Here is a 14,778-nt window from a genome sequence, read left to right as displayed (position 1 = left end):
ACATGGCGCAAGCTTCTGTTGTGACCTTGCGGTTAATTTAATCAGCCCTTTGCTGGTGGAGGTCCATTAGAGGATTGAGGTGAAGTGCCACTCATTGAACTGAGACTCCTAAATCATTGATGATTAACCATGTCTTAGGGAGAATTGTAGTAGTATAAATGTGACATTATCTCAAGAATGAGATCAGTCATAATGGTGAGATGTTGGATTAATCACAGAAGGAGCATCAAACCCAGGAGAAGCAGGATTACATTGACCATTGACCCGACATGAAAGTAAGCTCCTCCTGATCCCAGTGCCTCTGCCTTTGGACCACTTTCATGGGTAGTTTTATTTCCTCCCTCTCTACCAGTTTGACCATTTAGATTAGAGCTAACACCATTAGAATGTGAGTTCAAGGTGTAGTGGATGTTCATTGTGTTGGAAATGCTGCTTGGAGTTAAAATGTTTCCTCCACTGCTGTACTGCAAAGACGGCACATACTTATTTATCCAGGACTCATAATATTGCACTGTTGTGTAGACTCCTGGATGGTCCTGCTGTCCGCATCCCAATCCCCAACTAGTAATACCAGGCTGCAGCCAGACGCCATTCACATTGCACGCAAGAGGTCCTCCTGAATCACCCTGAAATAACAAAGACCATCAATGATACAATGCCTCTAGTGGTCAGATGTCCATGAAGCACCATAATATAGTGTACCATCAATGCAATTTAAACAACTCGTCTCTCAGCTCGGTATCCAAACTTTTAGAAAACCACGTCTGATGTGAGCTACAATTGTGAATTTTTTTATACGATTGAATATAACTGAGTCTGCAATTTATTGAAGTGTAAAATATATTATTTGTTCTGAGATTCCTTCTCTTTAATATTTTGGTTAATCTGTTGTCATCACTTTCCATGTAGATGTTTAGCTAGGGCCTAACATCTCTCCACAGTAACATTTTAAAGTGGAACCTCAGGACAAAATACCAAATCTAATTAAAACTAATGAAATAAACTGTATTATTTCGTTTTATCTTTGTTCAGACAATGTTTAAAGCACAGGAAAATGACTGAAGTCCTAATGTCAAGATTTACTTTTATAACATAGCATGGATAGCAGGTGGACCTAAGTACCTCTTTTCTTCTGGCAAACACAAGTACCCTTGTTACTCTGGTGTACTCAAGTACCCTTGATCCCCTGTGGGACCCAAGTACCCCTGTTCCTTTGGTGAACCCAAGTACCCCCGTTCCTTAACTGGACCCAAGTACCCCTGTTCTTCCACTGGAACTAAGTACCCTTGTTCCTCTGGCAGACCGAACTACCTATGTTCTATTGGTGGACCCAAGTACCCCTGTTCTTCCATTGGACCCAAGTACCCCTGTTCCTCTGGTAGACCGAACTACCCATGTTCTATTGGTGGACCCAAGTACCCATGTTCTTCCACTGGACCCAAGTAACCCTGTTCTTCCACTGGACCCAAGTACCCCTGTTCTTCCATTGGACCCAAGTACCCCTGTTCTTCCATTGGACCCAAGTACCCCTGTTCCTCTGGTAGACCGAACTACCTATGTTCTATTGGTGGACCCAAGTACCCATGTTCTTCCACTGGACCCAAGTAACCCTGTTCTTCCACTGGACCCATGTACCCCTGTTCTTCCACTGGACCCAAGTACCGCTGTTCTTCCACTGGACCCAAGTACCCCCTGTTCTTCCACTGGACCCAAGCACCACTGTTCATCTGGCAGACAGAAGTACCCATGCTTTTCAGGTGGACGCAAGTATCCCTGCTCCTTTGGTGGACCCAAATTCCAAAGAATACTAATATGTTCTGCTATGCATACATAGTTCACACAATAACATGCAATACATGTTCACACAATATTTGTACATTTCCACATACCTGGCATGCATCTTTCTGGCCCTGCTTGTACCCAGCGCAGAGCATGTCCTCCTGGATCATGTGTGCACTGGTGCTGTAGCCCATAGATGTCTGGTACATGGACTCACAGCTCTTGTTGTCTATCAGAGCCACTTTCACCTTCTGTAGGGTTTGAGGAGAAGTGAGTGGGACTGTTGGGAACAGAGAGAGGATTTCTTCATTAAAACACTGATAAACATTTTGTAACGGATCCCATGCTACCCACATAATGAATAATACTAAATACTGTCATTTTACTGTTATCAAACAGTCCCAGCAGACACTACAGGCTATATATATCCACTCATTGCATTCATCTGCCAGCTATATCTCTAGCTAACTATATTAGAATTAAAGAATTTCTTCAACTGAGAGAGAGGATTACCTTCTTTTTGAGTGTTCCCCCATCCTGTCACCCAGCACATGGTACCCGCTGGGAGCTTCACAGACTGAGAGGGGAGGCAGATGGGAAGGATGAAAGTGGTAAAAGTGAGAGGTTTGTCCAGCTCTATTAGGGCAATGTCTCCAATGCCTCCCTCGTCTATGAAGGTAGGGTGGATAATGACTCGCTTCACATTTCTGGACACCATCCTGGGGTTCTGCAGGTCTGTCAGCTTATACGCTCCAAAGTACATCTTGTACGATGAGTAATTCAGAGGTCTGCAATGGAATTGTAACTTAATTATAATACATGGAACACCACATCCAGAGAATGATAGAGTGCATCAGTGTGTGGATAAGCAGGAGAATGACAATACCGAGCGCTGTATCTTGCAGTACTACATGGCCTTTTAAAGATTATTAATGTAATAATGAAGATTAGGAAATCACACTCCTGTACAAGCCCCATCTGCTGACCCTGGTGTCAGTGACAGCTGGTTGGTCTATCCTTAATGCCAAGAACAATTCCCATTGGCCCATTCATCAATACAAACCACATTCAAAGATGGACGCTCTTTGGACAATGCTGAAGCACCAGAAGCATTTTTCTGCAGTATGATGGGAAGTCCCTGTGACATCAACAAGTGACATCATCAAGGGATGCTTGAACGGCTGTCCACTGCAAGGCATTACTAATACATGCATGCGGACGGGGATCTAATAGCAACTATCAGCTTTGAATTTAGTAAGGATAAAAATGTGGCACATATGAGTCTCTAGTGAATATGAACTTAAGGAAATGAAAAAACAGGACGACATTGTCAAAAAGTGAATATTATCAGGGAATATTAACATTTACCTCTGTTTATGCCCCTGTGTTTTCTACGTCTTTACAGTAAAACATGTATGGGGAGAATTGTGGGAAAGTGTATTTTTGAGATTTTCGTCTATATAATGCTCTTAAGATACAAAACTATCTATTTATAAAAGCTAAGAAGCTCATGTATTGTATGTTCTAAAAAAGAAAATAGAAAATACCCTTTATGAACATTAAAATATGTGAAAGCAATGCAGCATGAAAGTGTGAACTACCTCTGGTCTTATATGGGTTATGGTATAGCGGAGTTTCCCAGGATGCAGAGAGGGCAGGAGAGTAGACAAAGGGGCAGGGACACATACATTGTATACCGGCCATTTAGTGTCTGTAGCCGCAGAGATTGTTTATGAACTTACGCAGTAAAGCAGTGAGCAACCGTCAGTACCCAGGAATCAGTGATAATAGACCCCCCACAAAGGGCAAAGTTATCCACCTGGAAGCTGACCTGCCAGGGCCATTCTCCATTCAAAGAGTCTACACCTCCGACAATGCGCTCAGATATCATCTGCCGACCACAGCCTGTTTCATCGGGAGAGAATAAGGATCAATACATTTACAGATATGAAGAGTTCCCAAATATGTGTTATAGGGCACCATGTTATCATCATCATCATCATTTATTTATATAGCGCCACTAGTTCTGCAGCGCTGTACAGAGAGCTCACTCATATCAGTCCCTGCCCCATTGGAAATTACAGTCTACATTCTCTATCATACACACAGACTAGGGTCAATTCGTTAGCAGCCAATTAACCTACCAGTATGTTTTTGGAGTGTGGGAGGAAACCGGAGCACCCGGAGGAAACCCAAGCAAACACAGGGAGAACATACAAACTCCACACAGATAAGGCCATGGTCGGGAATTGAACTCATGACCCCAGTGCTGTAAGGCAGAAGTGCCAACCACTGAGCCACCGTGCTGCCCCAATTAGAGAGTTGAAGGAACCTAGGATGCTGTACTGTCCACCTGATGATTTACTGGCCAGACTGATAAAAAGGGAGTCTGAACCAAAGTCTGTTTTATGGGACCATTTTGTTGTCTAAAAACACCTAAATGGAAACTGAAAGTGAGATGGTTTTTTTTGGGGGGGGGTGCGCTAAATAGGGGGGAGACAGATGTTCAGGAAGGCACAATTCTAAATAAATCTGTTGAGGTACTATGCAGTTCTGGATGAAGCATTCACTATGGAAGAAATAGAGCACCTCCAGAACTTGATAGAAGCCTTCTTGATATGTTGTTCTTATCTTTTAATGGAAATTGCAACTAGTAATCAAACAATGATTGTTTAACATATCTTCTAAGTTTCATTTTCCTGTATACTGGAGAAGGCAGCCTGTGACTCTCCAGTAGTAGCAAAACTATAAGCACCTTCGTGCTGTGAAATGCAGAGGCCGGCGGAGCATTCTGGAACTTGTTGTTCCACAGCTGCTGAGAAGCTACAGGCAGCTTAAACCTTATTGTGAATGACAAATATTCTCTGCATAGTGCTGCATAATATGGTGGTACTATATACATTGAGCCTGATTTGTTAAGGAAAGTAAGGCAAAAAAATGAGTAACTGCACCCCAGCAAAACCATGTTGCATTGCAGGGGGAAGTAAATTTAAGATTTATAGTTGGGATAGGACATTTCCTAGATCAACTTTACATTTCAGTGTAAAAATAAAGCTATCAAGTATTTGTGTGATACATGAAAAAACAGCCAGTATTTAACTTATGTGCAAATTAATAAACTTATTTGCACCCCTTGCATTTTAACATGGTTTGTTCCAGAAGAAAACTTACTCATTTTTGTTGCCTTAGTTTCCCTAATGAATCAGACCCATTATCTTTAATATTTATATTGTTATAAGTTAAACATTTTCTTACCTGTCAGCGCCAGACTTCCTATAAACCCTGGGAGAGATTATGGATAGGAAAGGGGGGGATGGGGTGTGAGAGAGGACGAGAGAGGGTGATGGTAGAAGAGGTGAGAGGGAGAGAGAAATTGGAGAAAGATGGAGATATAGAGACAAGGGAGGGAGAGAAAAAAGGATTAATTAGATTTACTGTGTCAACAAGATCATTTTATATATATATATATATCAAGACAAAAATATTACTATGCTATCACCATACACCTTCACTAATCAAACATCATCCAACAGAATAGAAAGTTTACTTAAATAATACATAAATACATGACTACATGAGTGTAGACAGTCAGAACATTAATGAACAGACACAGACAAAGTAAGAGTCATACACAATAACTACAGCTGGGTGTATTTTAGATATTTCTGGTATTCGTGATTATGTGTCATTTTTTGAAAGTGAGTAAACAACCTCTAGTAAGAAAACTTGTTGCAAATAAGCAAACACTGTACTATGGGATCAATGTTCGTTATAAAGGTGAATGACAGCCTGGAAGCCTAGTCAGAGGTGGACGGTTATAGCCATGTACTTACCTTGTATGAAGAGCAGTACGGCAGGTACCAGAAGCCTGTGCATGGTGCTGGTGTAGATGCCGTGGGCTTCCGGCTGGTGTCTCCCATCTGCTCAGCACTGCTGTCTATTTGTAGGACACGTTGGGGACAAGCTGTCAGACCAGTTCCTGCTCATTAACGTATCAGAACAATGCCCAGCTCCACACGGTCACTGTGTGACCGATCCTGATTTGTATGGATCACCAGTGAGGGCCTCAGGCTGGAGGCTTTAAGAGTCTTCATTTTATTTTAAAATGTTTTTTTTCCATCTACATTAAAAGACATTTTAATCTTCATTATGTACTTGTTAGCCAGGTATAGATTGAGATCTTGCTTTTAGATGGTAAATCAAGCACTACAATCTCCCAGACTATTGCAGTAAATCTCTGGCATCATAATATAAATTTACTTTACAGGCGAGATTAAGAATTTACGTATAATATTTCCGTGTTTTTAAAAACCAAACATTTTGGAAATATCCTATATGAACGGAACATGTATTATATCATAGGGATGAATGATTCCCACAGATACAGGGCCACCATTCAAGACTATTTCTATAACAGTCACTTGAATAATAATAAATGCTAAAAATAACTTTGTATCAGTGAATATTAATCATCACATCATTGATTTTTTTTCTTATCAATAATTAGGCAACTTTTAAAGCACGCGGGTCGGCACAAAACCAGAGAATGCCGTTAATGACGTTGTTGGTACCGTGCTTAAAGGCTTGGCGACGTTTCGTGATGGAGGATGATGTCATGGCGCACATAGATGTGAATACAGAAATTGCGCATACAATGAGCGTTTCAGGAGAAATCAGTAGTACAAAGAACATGGGTTTCACAGAGGACAGACCAACATTTCGTATTTGCCTTTTTTCTTTCGCCCAAAGCTTTAAACAGAGGAAAAGTAACTCACATATTACAGAATCTGCTTTTAAAATAAACTTTTATGTCTACAATTTGTTGCATATTTTAAAAATGCACAATGAGTAAATTCCGTTTTATTCTACATGCCTGTAGGTCCAAAATAACATAATAAAATGTAAACATTTCAATATTTGTTTTCTATGCGTTTACAGTGGGCCGATGGCTATATCTCTTATATTTATGCTGGATGATGGCGTTTTAAGCATAGATGGGGACACTGATATAATAGGTTAGAGCTCTAAAAGGTTTGACATAATCAAGATGAAACAAAGATAAGAATGGAGAAGGACAGAGAATGTCCCAAACAGGGCTTGGTATATATTCTTCACATCTAGGAGACAGCCCAAAAACTTAGGATACAGAAACATTTTTAAACATTTTATATTATAAAGAAAAAAAGTCACAGAACACCATTGAAAATGAATGGTATATATTAAAATATTTATACACAGTATGTTTTATTTATGATTGCTTGTGTTCTTGAACAAGGGTGTACACATATCTATGCTTTTACTGCCATCCATCCTACGTAAAAATAGAAAAAGAGAAAAGCCATATTTCCACGCATAGAAAACAGTCTCAGGTGTACATAACTATGCTTAAAACGCCATCATCCCATGTAATTTTTTAATACAATTTATCATAAATAATATATATTAGTACAGCATAATATTACGCCCTATGGCAGTGATTCCCAAACTGTGCGCTGCGGCTCCCTGGGGTGCTGCCGCGATGTCACAGGGGTGCCGAGCGGTAGTGAACAAGGCGGGGGACTACTTGGAAATTTATTTGGCTTAGGGGTGCCTTGAAAAAACTTATGGAGACCCTAAGGAGGCCTCGAACTGAGAAAGGAATGGATCAATATACTCCTTTATTATAATAAGCCTGGTCCAGGCACAACAGACTCCTCACCTACATATAAATATATATATATGGAATAATTCACTTCGTATTGTAAATTCTATGGATATGGATATTATGAGTCACTTAGGAGTTCCACTTACAGAGTATTTAGTTTATTCTTATATATATGTAAAGCTATATATGTTTGTTGAACTTTGTAAAATCAGAATTGAAAATAGAAAGATACTAACATCCAGTGTTATGGAGATGAACCACAAGCAATCCTCTCTAAGACCATCTTCTTACTACATCACAACATTTCGCTTTACCAGGAGAGCGCAATTTCATCAATGCCCCAAAACACCTTACGGTTCGGTTTCGGCGCCTCCTGATACATAAAGGCACAAAACTGGTGACAGACGCATTTAAGATTATATTTTCCCATTCAATTAAACTTAAAATGAGGATTTGTGTACTCAATCCATCTGCTTATATTGGGGGGAGACTGATGGGTAACATTAGGAAACAATTATTTGCTGAGAGAGTGACAGATACAAGGAACAGTTATAGGTAAATAAAATAATAATGACCATAATGCTAAACTTGTAACTACAATAACTACTCTTTCACTTCCCATCCATTAGCAAAAATAAAACAAATAAGCTTAACAAGTAAAATAAAATAATAATAATAATAATAATATAAATGATGATAATAATAATAATAATAATAATAACAATATTTCTCAATAACTAAATGGACAGACTAGATAGGCCAATCAGCTCTTTCTTGTCGTTATAATCTATGTTCCTCTTTACAGAGCACACCTTTGGATGCTTCTTATTGTAAATTTACAGCATGGGAAAAATAACTTTAATTCTATTTAACATAGAGAATAATCTTGAATCTTCTTTGTTACTCTTGAAGAAATGAACACATGAATGTCTAGTTACTTAATTGCTTCCTTGTAAGATTTGCATATTGTTTCCTGACTGCTGTTGATAGAAGATCCTGGATCGGAGAGAATGAGGCTTTACAGTGCGGGCTGGTTGGTGTTTGTGGAGGTATTACCATCTAAGGGCATTGTAACAAAGAGAGCAGGGTGGGTCCATGTCACCTTTAAGAAACATAGGGAGGATTTAGACAATGAACAAACTACAATACAAGAATGATAGCTCCACCCACATTTATCCCGTATGGTCCTTCTATTACTCTTTGAAGTTGTAGAGTTTCCACCTTAGGGCAGGATTGTGCATGTAATGAAAAAGGGAGGGGTCTTCCTGCCTACACTCTCAGTCCAGGTTCCCAGACTCCCAGGCTGTGTCACACACAATTGTTGAGGTGGAAGAGCTGGATGCAACTCAGTGGACTTCACAAAGACAAAGCAGCCACTTTGTGGTTAAACACAGTGCTGAGGATAGCCAAACTCTTAAATATTAAAGTACCAACAGTGTGAATATAACAGAAATATACACTTTATTGTCAATACACATCCAAATATATTCTCAACAGCTTTATATAATATCATAATAAAGTGGTTGTGAATATATATATATATATATATATATTGATAATAAAGTGTATATTTATTTAATTTTCAATGTGTTGTTATTTCACTATTTATTTGTAGAATCAGCAGCTGCCCCTGGAGGACTCAGGTTGGACTCTGTTGTATTTGTTTAAATAATATACTAAATGTACGTATATATTTATATACACACAGTGGAGTGTTTCTTAACGTAAAAAAAATGAACATAAAAATGACTATAATACAGGGTTTTTGAGATAAAGTTGAAACACGTATTTTGATCCTGGAAAGAAAGGGGAAATATTGTTCTTTGTGCTGGGATGAACTATAGACCTCCAGGACTAGAAGAGGAATTGGACATTTTTCTACTGAGTCTATATGGACTCTCTTTATATGTAACAATGTGTATTTTATTCGGCAAACAGAACCTGGAAATGGATTGGATCAAATAGACACATTGTGAGTGGGGGGATACAAAGAGTTTAATATTAATTACTGAGCTAAAAAGCCAAGGATGGTGTGGGTAATGTTTGTGGGATATCTAGGGCAACACAATGTCAAGTCCGCTTGCGTCAAACTTTTTTTTTTTATCAAAGTAGTCCTTAATGTCTTGACAAGCGCCATGGAATTTGCTGGTGCTATATAAATAAATGATGATGTGGATTATTGTGTCAGGGGGAGTTAAAGCCCAATGTGGAATACAGCTGGTGGGGATTTGAGGATCGAGATGAGAATCAGAATTTAAACCAGATTTTCTCATTTTGTGTTCAGTGGCCCATGTGACTTCTCACCCCTCGTTTCACGACCTCTGATCCCCCACATTCACATTTTATAAAAGCAAGTTCTCCCTGAAGTGTTTATATGGGTGCATCAGAGCACAGCTAACGTTTACCATCTGCCAAATTGTAATATATATTAGAATATATACAAGGAAAAAGAGAAATGTTTATAAGGGGCACTCAGTCCTTCTAAATATATGAACTCTGAGATGCAGATTACATATTAGTGTATCTACTTTGGGACCATAGTGACATTCCCTAGTGCGGATATGAACCTTTCTGTACAATAAATTAGAATATAACAACTTGGTAGCGTTGACCGTTTCTGTTCCCTCATCTTACCACATCACTGATTTCCTAAAGTTTGTCTGTGATCATTGATTTTCTACTTGCACCCTTTTAGGTTGGTTATATTTCATATTTGTTCTCATTACCGTCATTCATGTTTTTGTGAGATCCTTATTGATTTCACATGTCAGAGTTGTTTAAATCCAACTTTCCTGCAATGTAGTTATGACAGCAATTATGGCTTCACACATACAGATCGTTGAGCTTAATATTTAAAATAAGGGGAAGATTATTATTACCATTTATTTATATAGTGCCACTAATTCCGCAGCGCTGTACAGAGAACTCACTCACATCAGTCCCGGCCCCTTTGGGGCTTACAGTCTAAATTCCCTAACATACACACACACACAGACAGACTAGGGTCAATTTTGTTAGCAGCCAATTAACCTACTAGTATGTTTTTGGAGTGTGGGAGGAAACCGGAGCACCTGGAGGAAACCCACTCAAACACGGGGAGAACATTCCAACTCCTCACAGATAAGGCCGTGGTCGGGAATTGAACTCATGACCCGAGTGCTGTAAGGCAGGAGTGCTAAGCACTAAGCCACCGATTGAGGATGTTCCATTTTTGTCTTCCTTGTTCAAAGACATTATATTTAAATAACGCTCAATGAACGGCTGAGTTTACCATCGAGAAGGCCTCTTGGTGGGTTTAGAATGAGAAGCTGTAGAGCCATCATTGCGTAGAGACAGAGGAGACGACTGTCTGATCCTGGGGAAAAAAATCTTCAATCCTGTGTCTCATCAGATCCAACCTAGAAACTTTCATGACCCTAATGAACAGCTCCCTATTGCCCTCATTCCACAATCCACATCTCAGTGATGGACAATGGTTTCTCAGATATCAGCAAATTGCATCAACGATTACTATGGAGGATAGAGCCTCAGACAAGTCCAACAAGGCCCCCAGGACAAGATAAGGTCTTCAAAGCACTGAAATATCATAGAGAGCTCACCCATCCATTGTATTAAAATTCAGGTTCAATGCATGGCTTCCTGGGCACATTTACATGATAATTCTTGTCTAAGATAAACCTGTTTTTTTGTTGTATCTAAAAGGGACAATCTCTTGTTAGAAATGTTAACTGTTTTCTGTTCAGATCCTTCTTGAAAAACCTGAGTGGTAAACAGAATAGAGAGCAGATACCACATACACAGTGCGCACCCCACCCCATATTATCTCTATAACAATCACAGTTATAATTCCAGCCAGTGGGAACTTTCTCCATAGGAATCCTCAGGCTGGAATCCCAGCTGGTAGCCCCAGATCAGCAGCCTGGTCAGAATCAGGTTAGGTTCCCCCGAAACTTACAATGTATAGTGCCAAAAACTCGCTTCAGCGAATTACTAAAAAATAATGTAATATAAGTACATAGAAAACTAAAATAAAATTTGTCCAGAGGGGTAACCCAAATAAAACCCCCAAAAACTTTATTCCTCCATCAATATGAAAAATATATATTTTTTTCTCTTAGGGTGCGCTTTCAGTGTTAGCAATTAAATGCTGCACTGTATAAAAATATTTAAGATGAGTAATACGTTTTTACGGAAATTTCAGATTTACAAAAAAAATATTTCATTGATTTCAGAACAATATTAAAAATAGCAACAAATTGAAGAAATGTACATTAATGGCTTTCTTTTTTAACTTTTACACCTGTTTCTTAAATGACTTCCATTGTGTGAATCTGTAATAAAATAACTAACAGAACAACGAGAGCCACTTGTTTGTCTCTATCAGTATGGCCTCCGTTATACATAGGAGCTTTGGGCCTTACGTACAGCTGGATGAAATTAACACTTACGTTGTCCCGTAGCGCCTGTGGTTTACTTAGTATTCTGAGACGCATATTTCTTAAAATACACGTGACTCAGAATAATATGCAAATTGAGCACATTTTTTGATTGATACGATTTAGGCGTATCCTACCCAACGGCCCGTAAGGCTGTTAAATTAATACATTGTTGTTTTTAAAAGTATGCCCTCCCCCCCAAAAAAAAAGCTTAACAAGCCCTTCTATCCTATGTCTAACCATTCGCTAAATGCTCTCTCTAACAGTATTGAATTAAAAAAAAAATTAAAGTATATTTGTACTATTTAAAAAATATTCTTCAAATAGTGTTTAAAATAAAAATGTGTAGAAACACAAATTTTAACGCAATTGCGATCCACCAATCTTGAATGGGTGCCGCACGTTTCGTATCGCAAATTCGAATCAGGATCTATTTATAATTGTACCGTGAACATATCAATGGCCTTCCTCCCCCAGTGTATAACAGCCTGAATAATGTTGAATGTACCAAGGTAAATCCTTTGCTCCCAGTACACACGTCTGTAGGTAGAGTGATACACACCAGAGGCGGTTGGAGGGAGATAATTCATCATGAAGCTGAACTAAAGGGCAAAACTGTAAAAATTGCCATTTAAAGCAAATAAGTGTGTAATCATGAAATTAGAATATAACAATGGAGAAAGAGGTTATAGGTCTGACTGCATTATATGAACAGCAGCACGTATTACTCCATATTCACAATATATTTATTTTTGGGGGGGATTCAATTGACCGTGAGTTGATTTTTTAACCCGCAGCATTGAAAAAAAAAATCCTGCGCAGGTTTTTAACTGCTATAGCGACTGTTTTTAGTTAACGCAGCGTTAAAACTCATGCATGTCAATTGAAAAAGAGGTAACGCTGACCCTGCGCATTAATCATTGGTGCTAGCAAATTTTTAGGGGGGGTTTAACGCGGTCATGTATATATATAAAAAAAAGGATTGGCATATATTTGCATACATTAGATTGCATTACACAACCTTTTTATTTGATAATATCTACATACGGTACTTTCTTTTAGCATATTTTTTTATTTCACTATTTTTTACTATAGAATCATCTATGCCATGTCAAAACACATCAGTACATACATATTAGTTCAAATAACATTCATAAATATAATTAATTAGTGATTTATTTATTTTTTATGGGGTTTTTTTATTCTTTTTTTTTTAAATAAAATCAACTTTTTCATGTTTTGCATCACTGATAAACATAAATTATATATTTTTTTCATTATTCATCACCATTTATTTATATAGCACCACTGATTCTGCAGCGCTGTACAGAGAACTCACTTACATCAGTCCTTGCCCCATTGGAGCTTACAGTCTAAATTCCCTAATATAGACACACAGAGAGAGAGAGAGAGAGAGAGACTAGGGTCAATTTTTTTTTTATTATTTATAACAGCTAATTAATCTGCTAGTATGTTTTTGAAGTGTGGGAGGAAACCGGAGCACACCCACGCAAACACGGGGAGAACATACAAACTTCACACAGATAAGGCCATTATCAGGAATTGAACTCATGACCCCAGCACTGTGAGGCAGAATTGCTAACCACTTAGCCACCGTGCACATGATTTCAAATAGTTTTCTTAGGTTTTTTATTTTTAGCACACCCCAAAGAGGTGCGAGATAAAACAGCATATTGGCCTGTTTAACGCGCCGCGTTAAAAAACAATTGAATAGCTTTTAACGCGGCTGCCTCTCGCCTACCCTATACTTTCCATAGACCTTCTACTGGAGCGCGAGAGGACCGTTTGATGGAAAAAAAAAACTGCGCTAAAAATGTAATTGAATCGCGGGTAAAGTTAACCCGCTCGAAAATGATAAAAAACCATGTTAAAATAAATTAGCGAAGTGTTAAAAAAACCTCACGGTAAATATGAATTCCCCCCTTGGAATAGACTAGAAAATGTTTTTGTGATTAACTCCATAATTGCCAACTTTTGAGGTCTGACTGCTGACAGCATTGCCCCTAGTGTATGTCTGTGTCTTTTTGTGTGTTAGGGGTCTATATACAACATTGCGATCAGCCATAGTTCTGGAGAAAAAAGCTGTGACCAATTTTATGACACTTATATTTCACACTGATTTTAAGTTAAACCTGTTCTTTTGCTGTATCTGAAAGGGACAATTTCTAATTAGAAATGTTAACCTTTTAATGTTTAGATCCTTCATGAAAAAACAGAGATGTACACAGAAGGGACCAGGAGAGCTGATAACACATACACAGTGGGCACCACATCCCATATTATCTCTATAACTATCGCACTGATAATTCCAGCCAGTGAGAACTTTCTCCATAGGAAACCTTGGGCCAGAATCCCAGCTGGTAGCCCGAGATCAGCAGCCTGGTCAGAATCAGGTTAGCTTCCCTGAAATTTACAATGTACTGGTGCCATACTTTCGCTTTAGCAGATGACTAAAAAATAATGTTATATATTATAAATTATAATCTTTATTTTTATGGCTCCACAAGATTTCCACAGCGCTGTAAAGAAAACAGACAGTGGACCATACAGGGTAAAACAGTACAGAACAGTAAATAAAAATACCAGTACTTAAATAACTCGAAACAAAGCTAGCACAGTGGAGTTGGAGTAGAAGACATGATAGAGACATAGCAGAGAAGAGGGTACTGCTCATAAGAGCTTACATCCTAAAGGGAGGGCAAACAGACAGGAGGCACAATGGGGAGTCAGAGGGGAACAATTGCAAGGGAAATGAAAATAGGAACATTGGGAGAGAGAGGAGATCTAGCATGGAGAGAAGGCTAGGTGAATGGGTTGTAGACTTTGAGGAACAGATGAGATTTTTGTGCCCGTTTGAAGGTACACAAATTAGGGGATAGTCAGATGGAGCGAGGGAGG

At 38.7% G+C, this 14,778-nt stretch overlaps 1 protein-coding gene across 1 annotated transcript; it reads right to left on the bottom strand.

Moving 5' to 3' along the window:
• Nucleotides 1–212: 212 nt before the first annotated feature.
• Nucleotides 213–3,670, bottom strand: LOC142098423 (serine protease 27-like). The gene is made up of 4 exons (XM_075181270.1): nucleotides 3,522–3,670; nucleotides 2,293–2,567; nucleotides 1,890–2,059; nucleotides 213–626 (listed from the first exon to the last, which is right to left on the bottom strand). Exons 1-4 carry the CDS (start codon nucleotides 3,668–3,670, stop codon nucleotides 213–215), a joined length of 1,008 nt encoding a protein of 335 aa, XP_075037371.1.
• Nucleotides 3,671–14,778: the final 11,108 nt, after the last annotated feature.

Source organism: Mixophyes fleayi, chromosome 7 (genome assembly GCF_038048845.1).
Source record: "Mixophyes fleayi isolate aMixFle1 chromosome 7, aMixFle1.hap1, whole genome shotgun sequence".
Taxonomy (NCBI): Eukaryota; Metazoa; Chordata; class Amphibia; order Anura; family Limnodynastidae; genus Mixophyes; species Mixophyes fleayi.
The sequence above is the reverse complement of the archived record's forward strand: the minus strand, read 5'-3'. Positions and strand labels throughout refer to the sequence as shown.

Coding starts and splice junctions, on each gene's coding strand:
- LOC142098423 (XM_075181270.1), bottom strand. CDS start 3,670: ATGATATCTGAGCGCATTGTCGGAGGTGTAGACTCTTTGAATGGAGAA. Junction 2,060..2,292: donor GGGGAACACTCAAAAAGAAG/GTAATCCTCTCT, acceptor TGTTCCCAACAG/TCCCACTCACTTCTCCTCAA. Junction 627..1,889: donor GCCAGAAAGATGCATGCCAG/GTATGTGGAAAT, acceptor TTGTTATTTCAG/GGTGATTCAGGAGGACCTCT.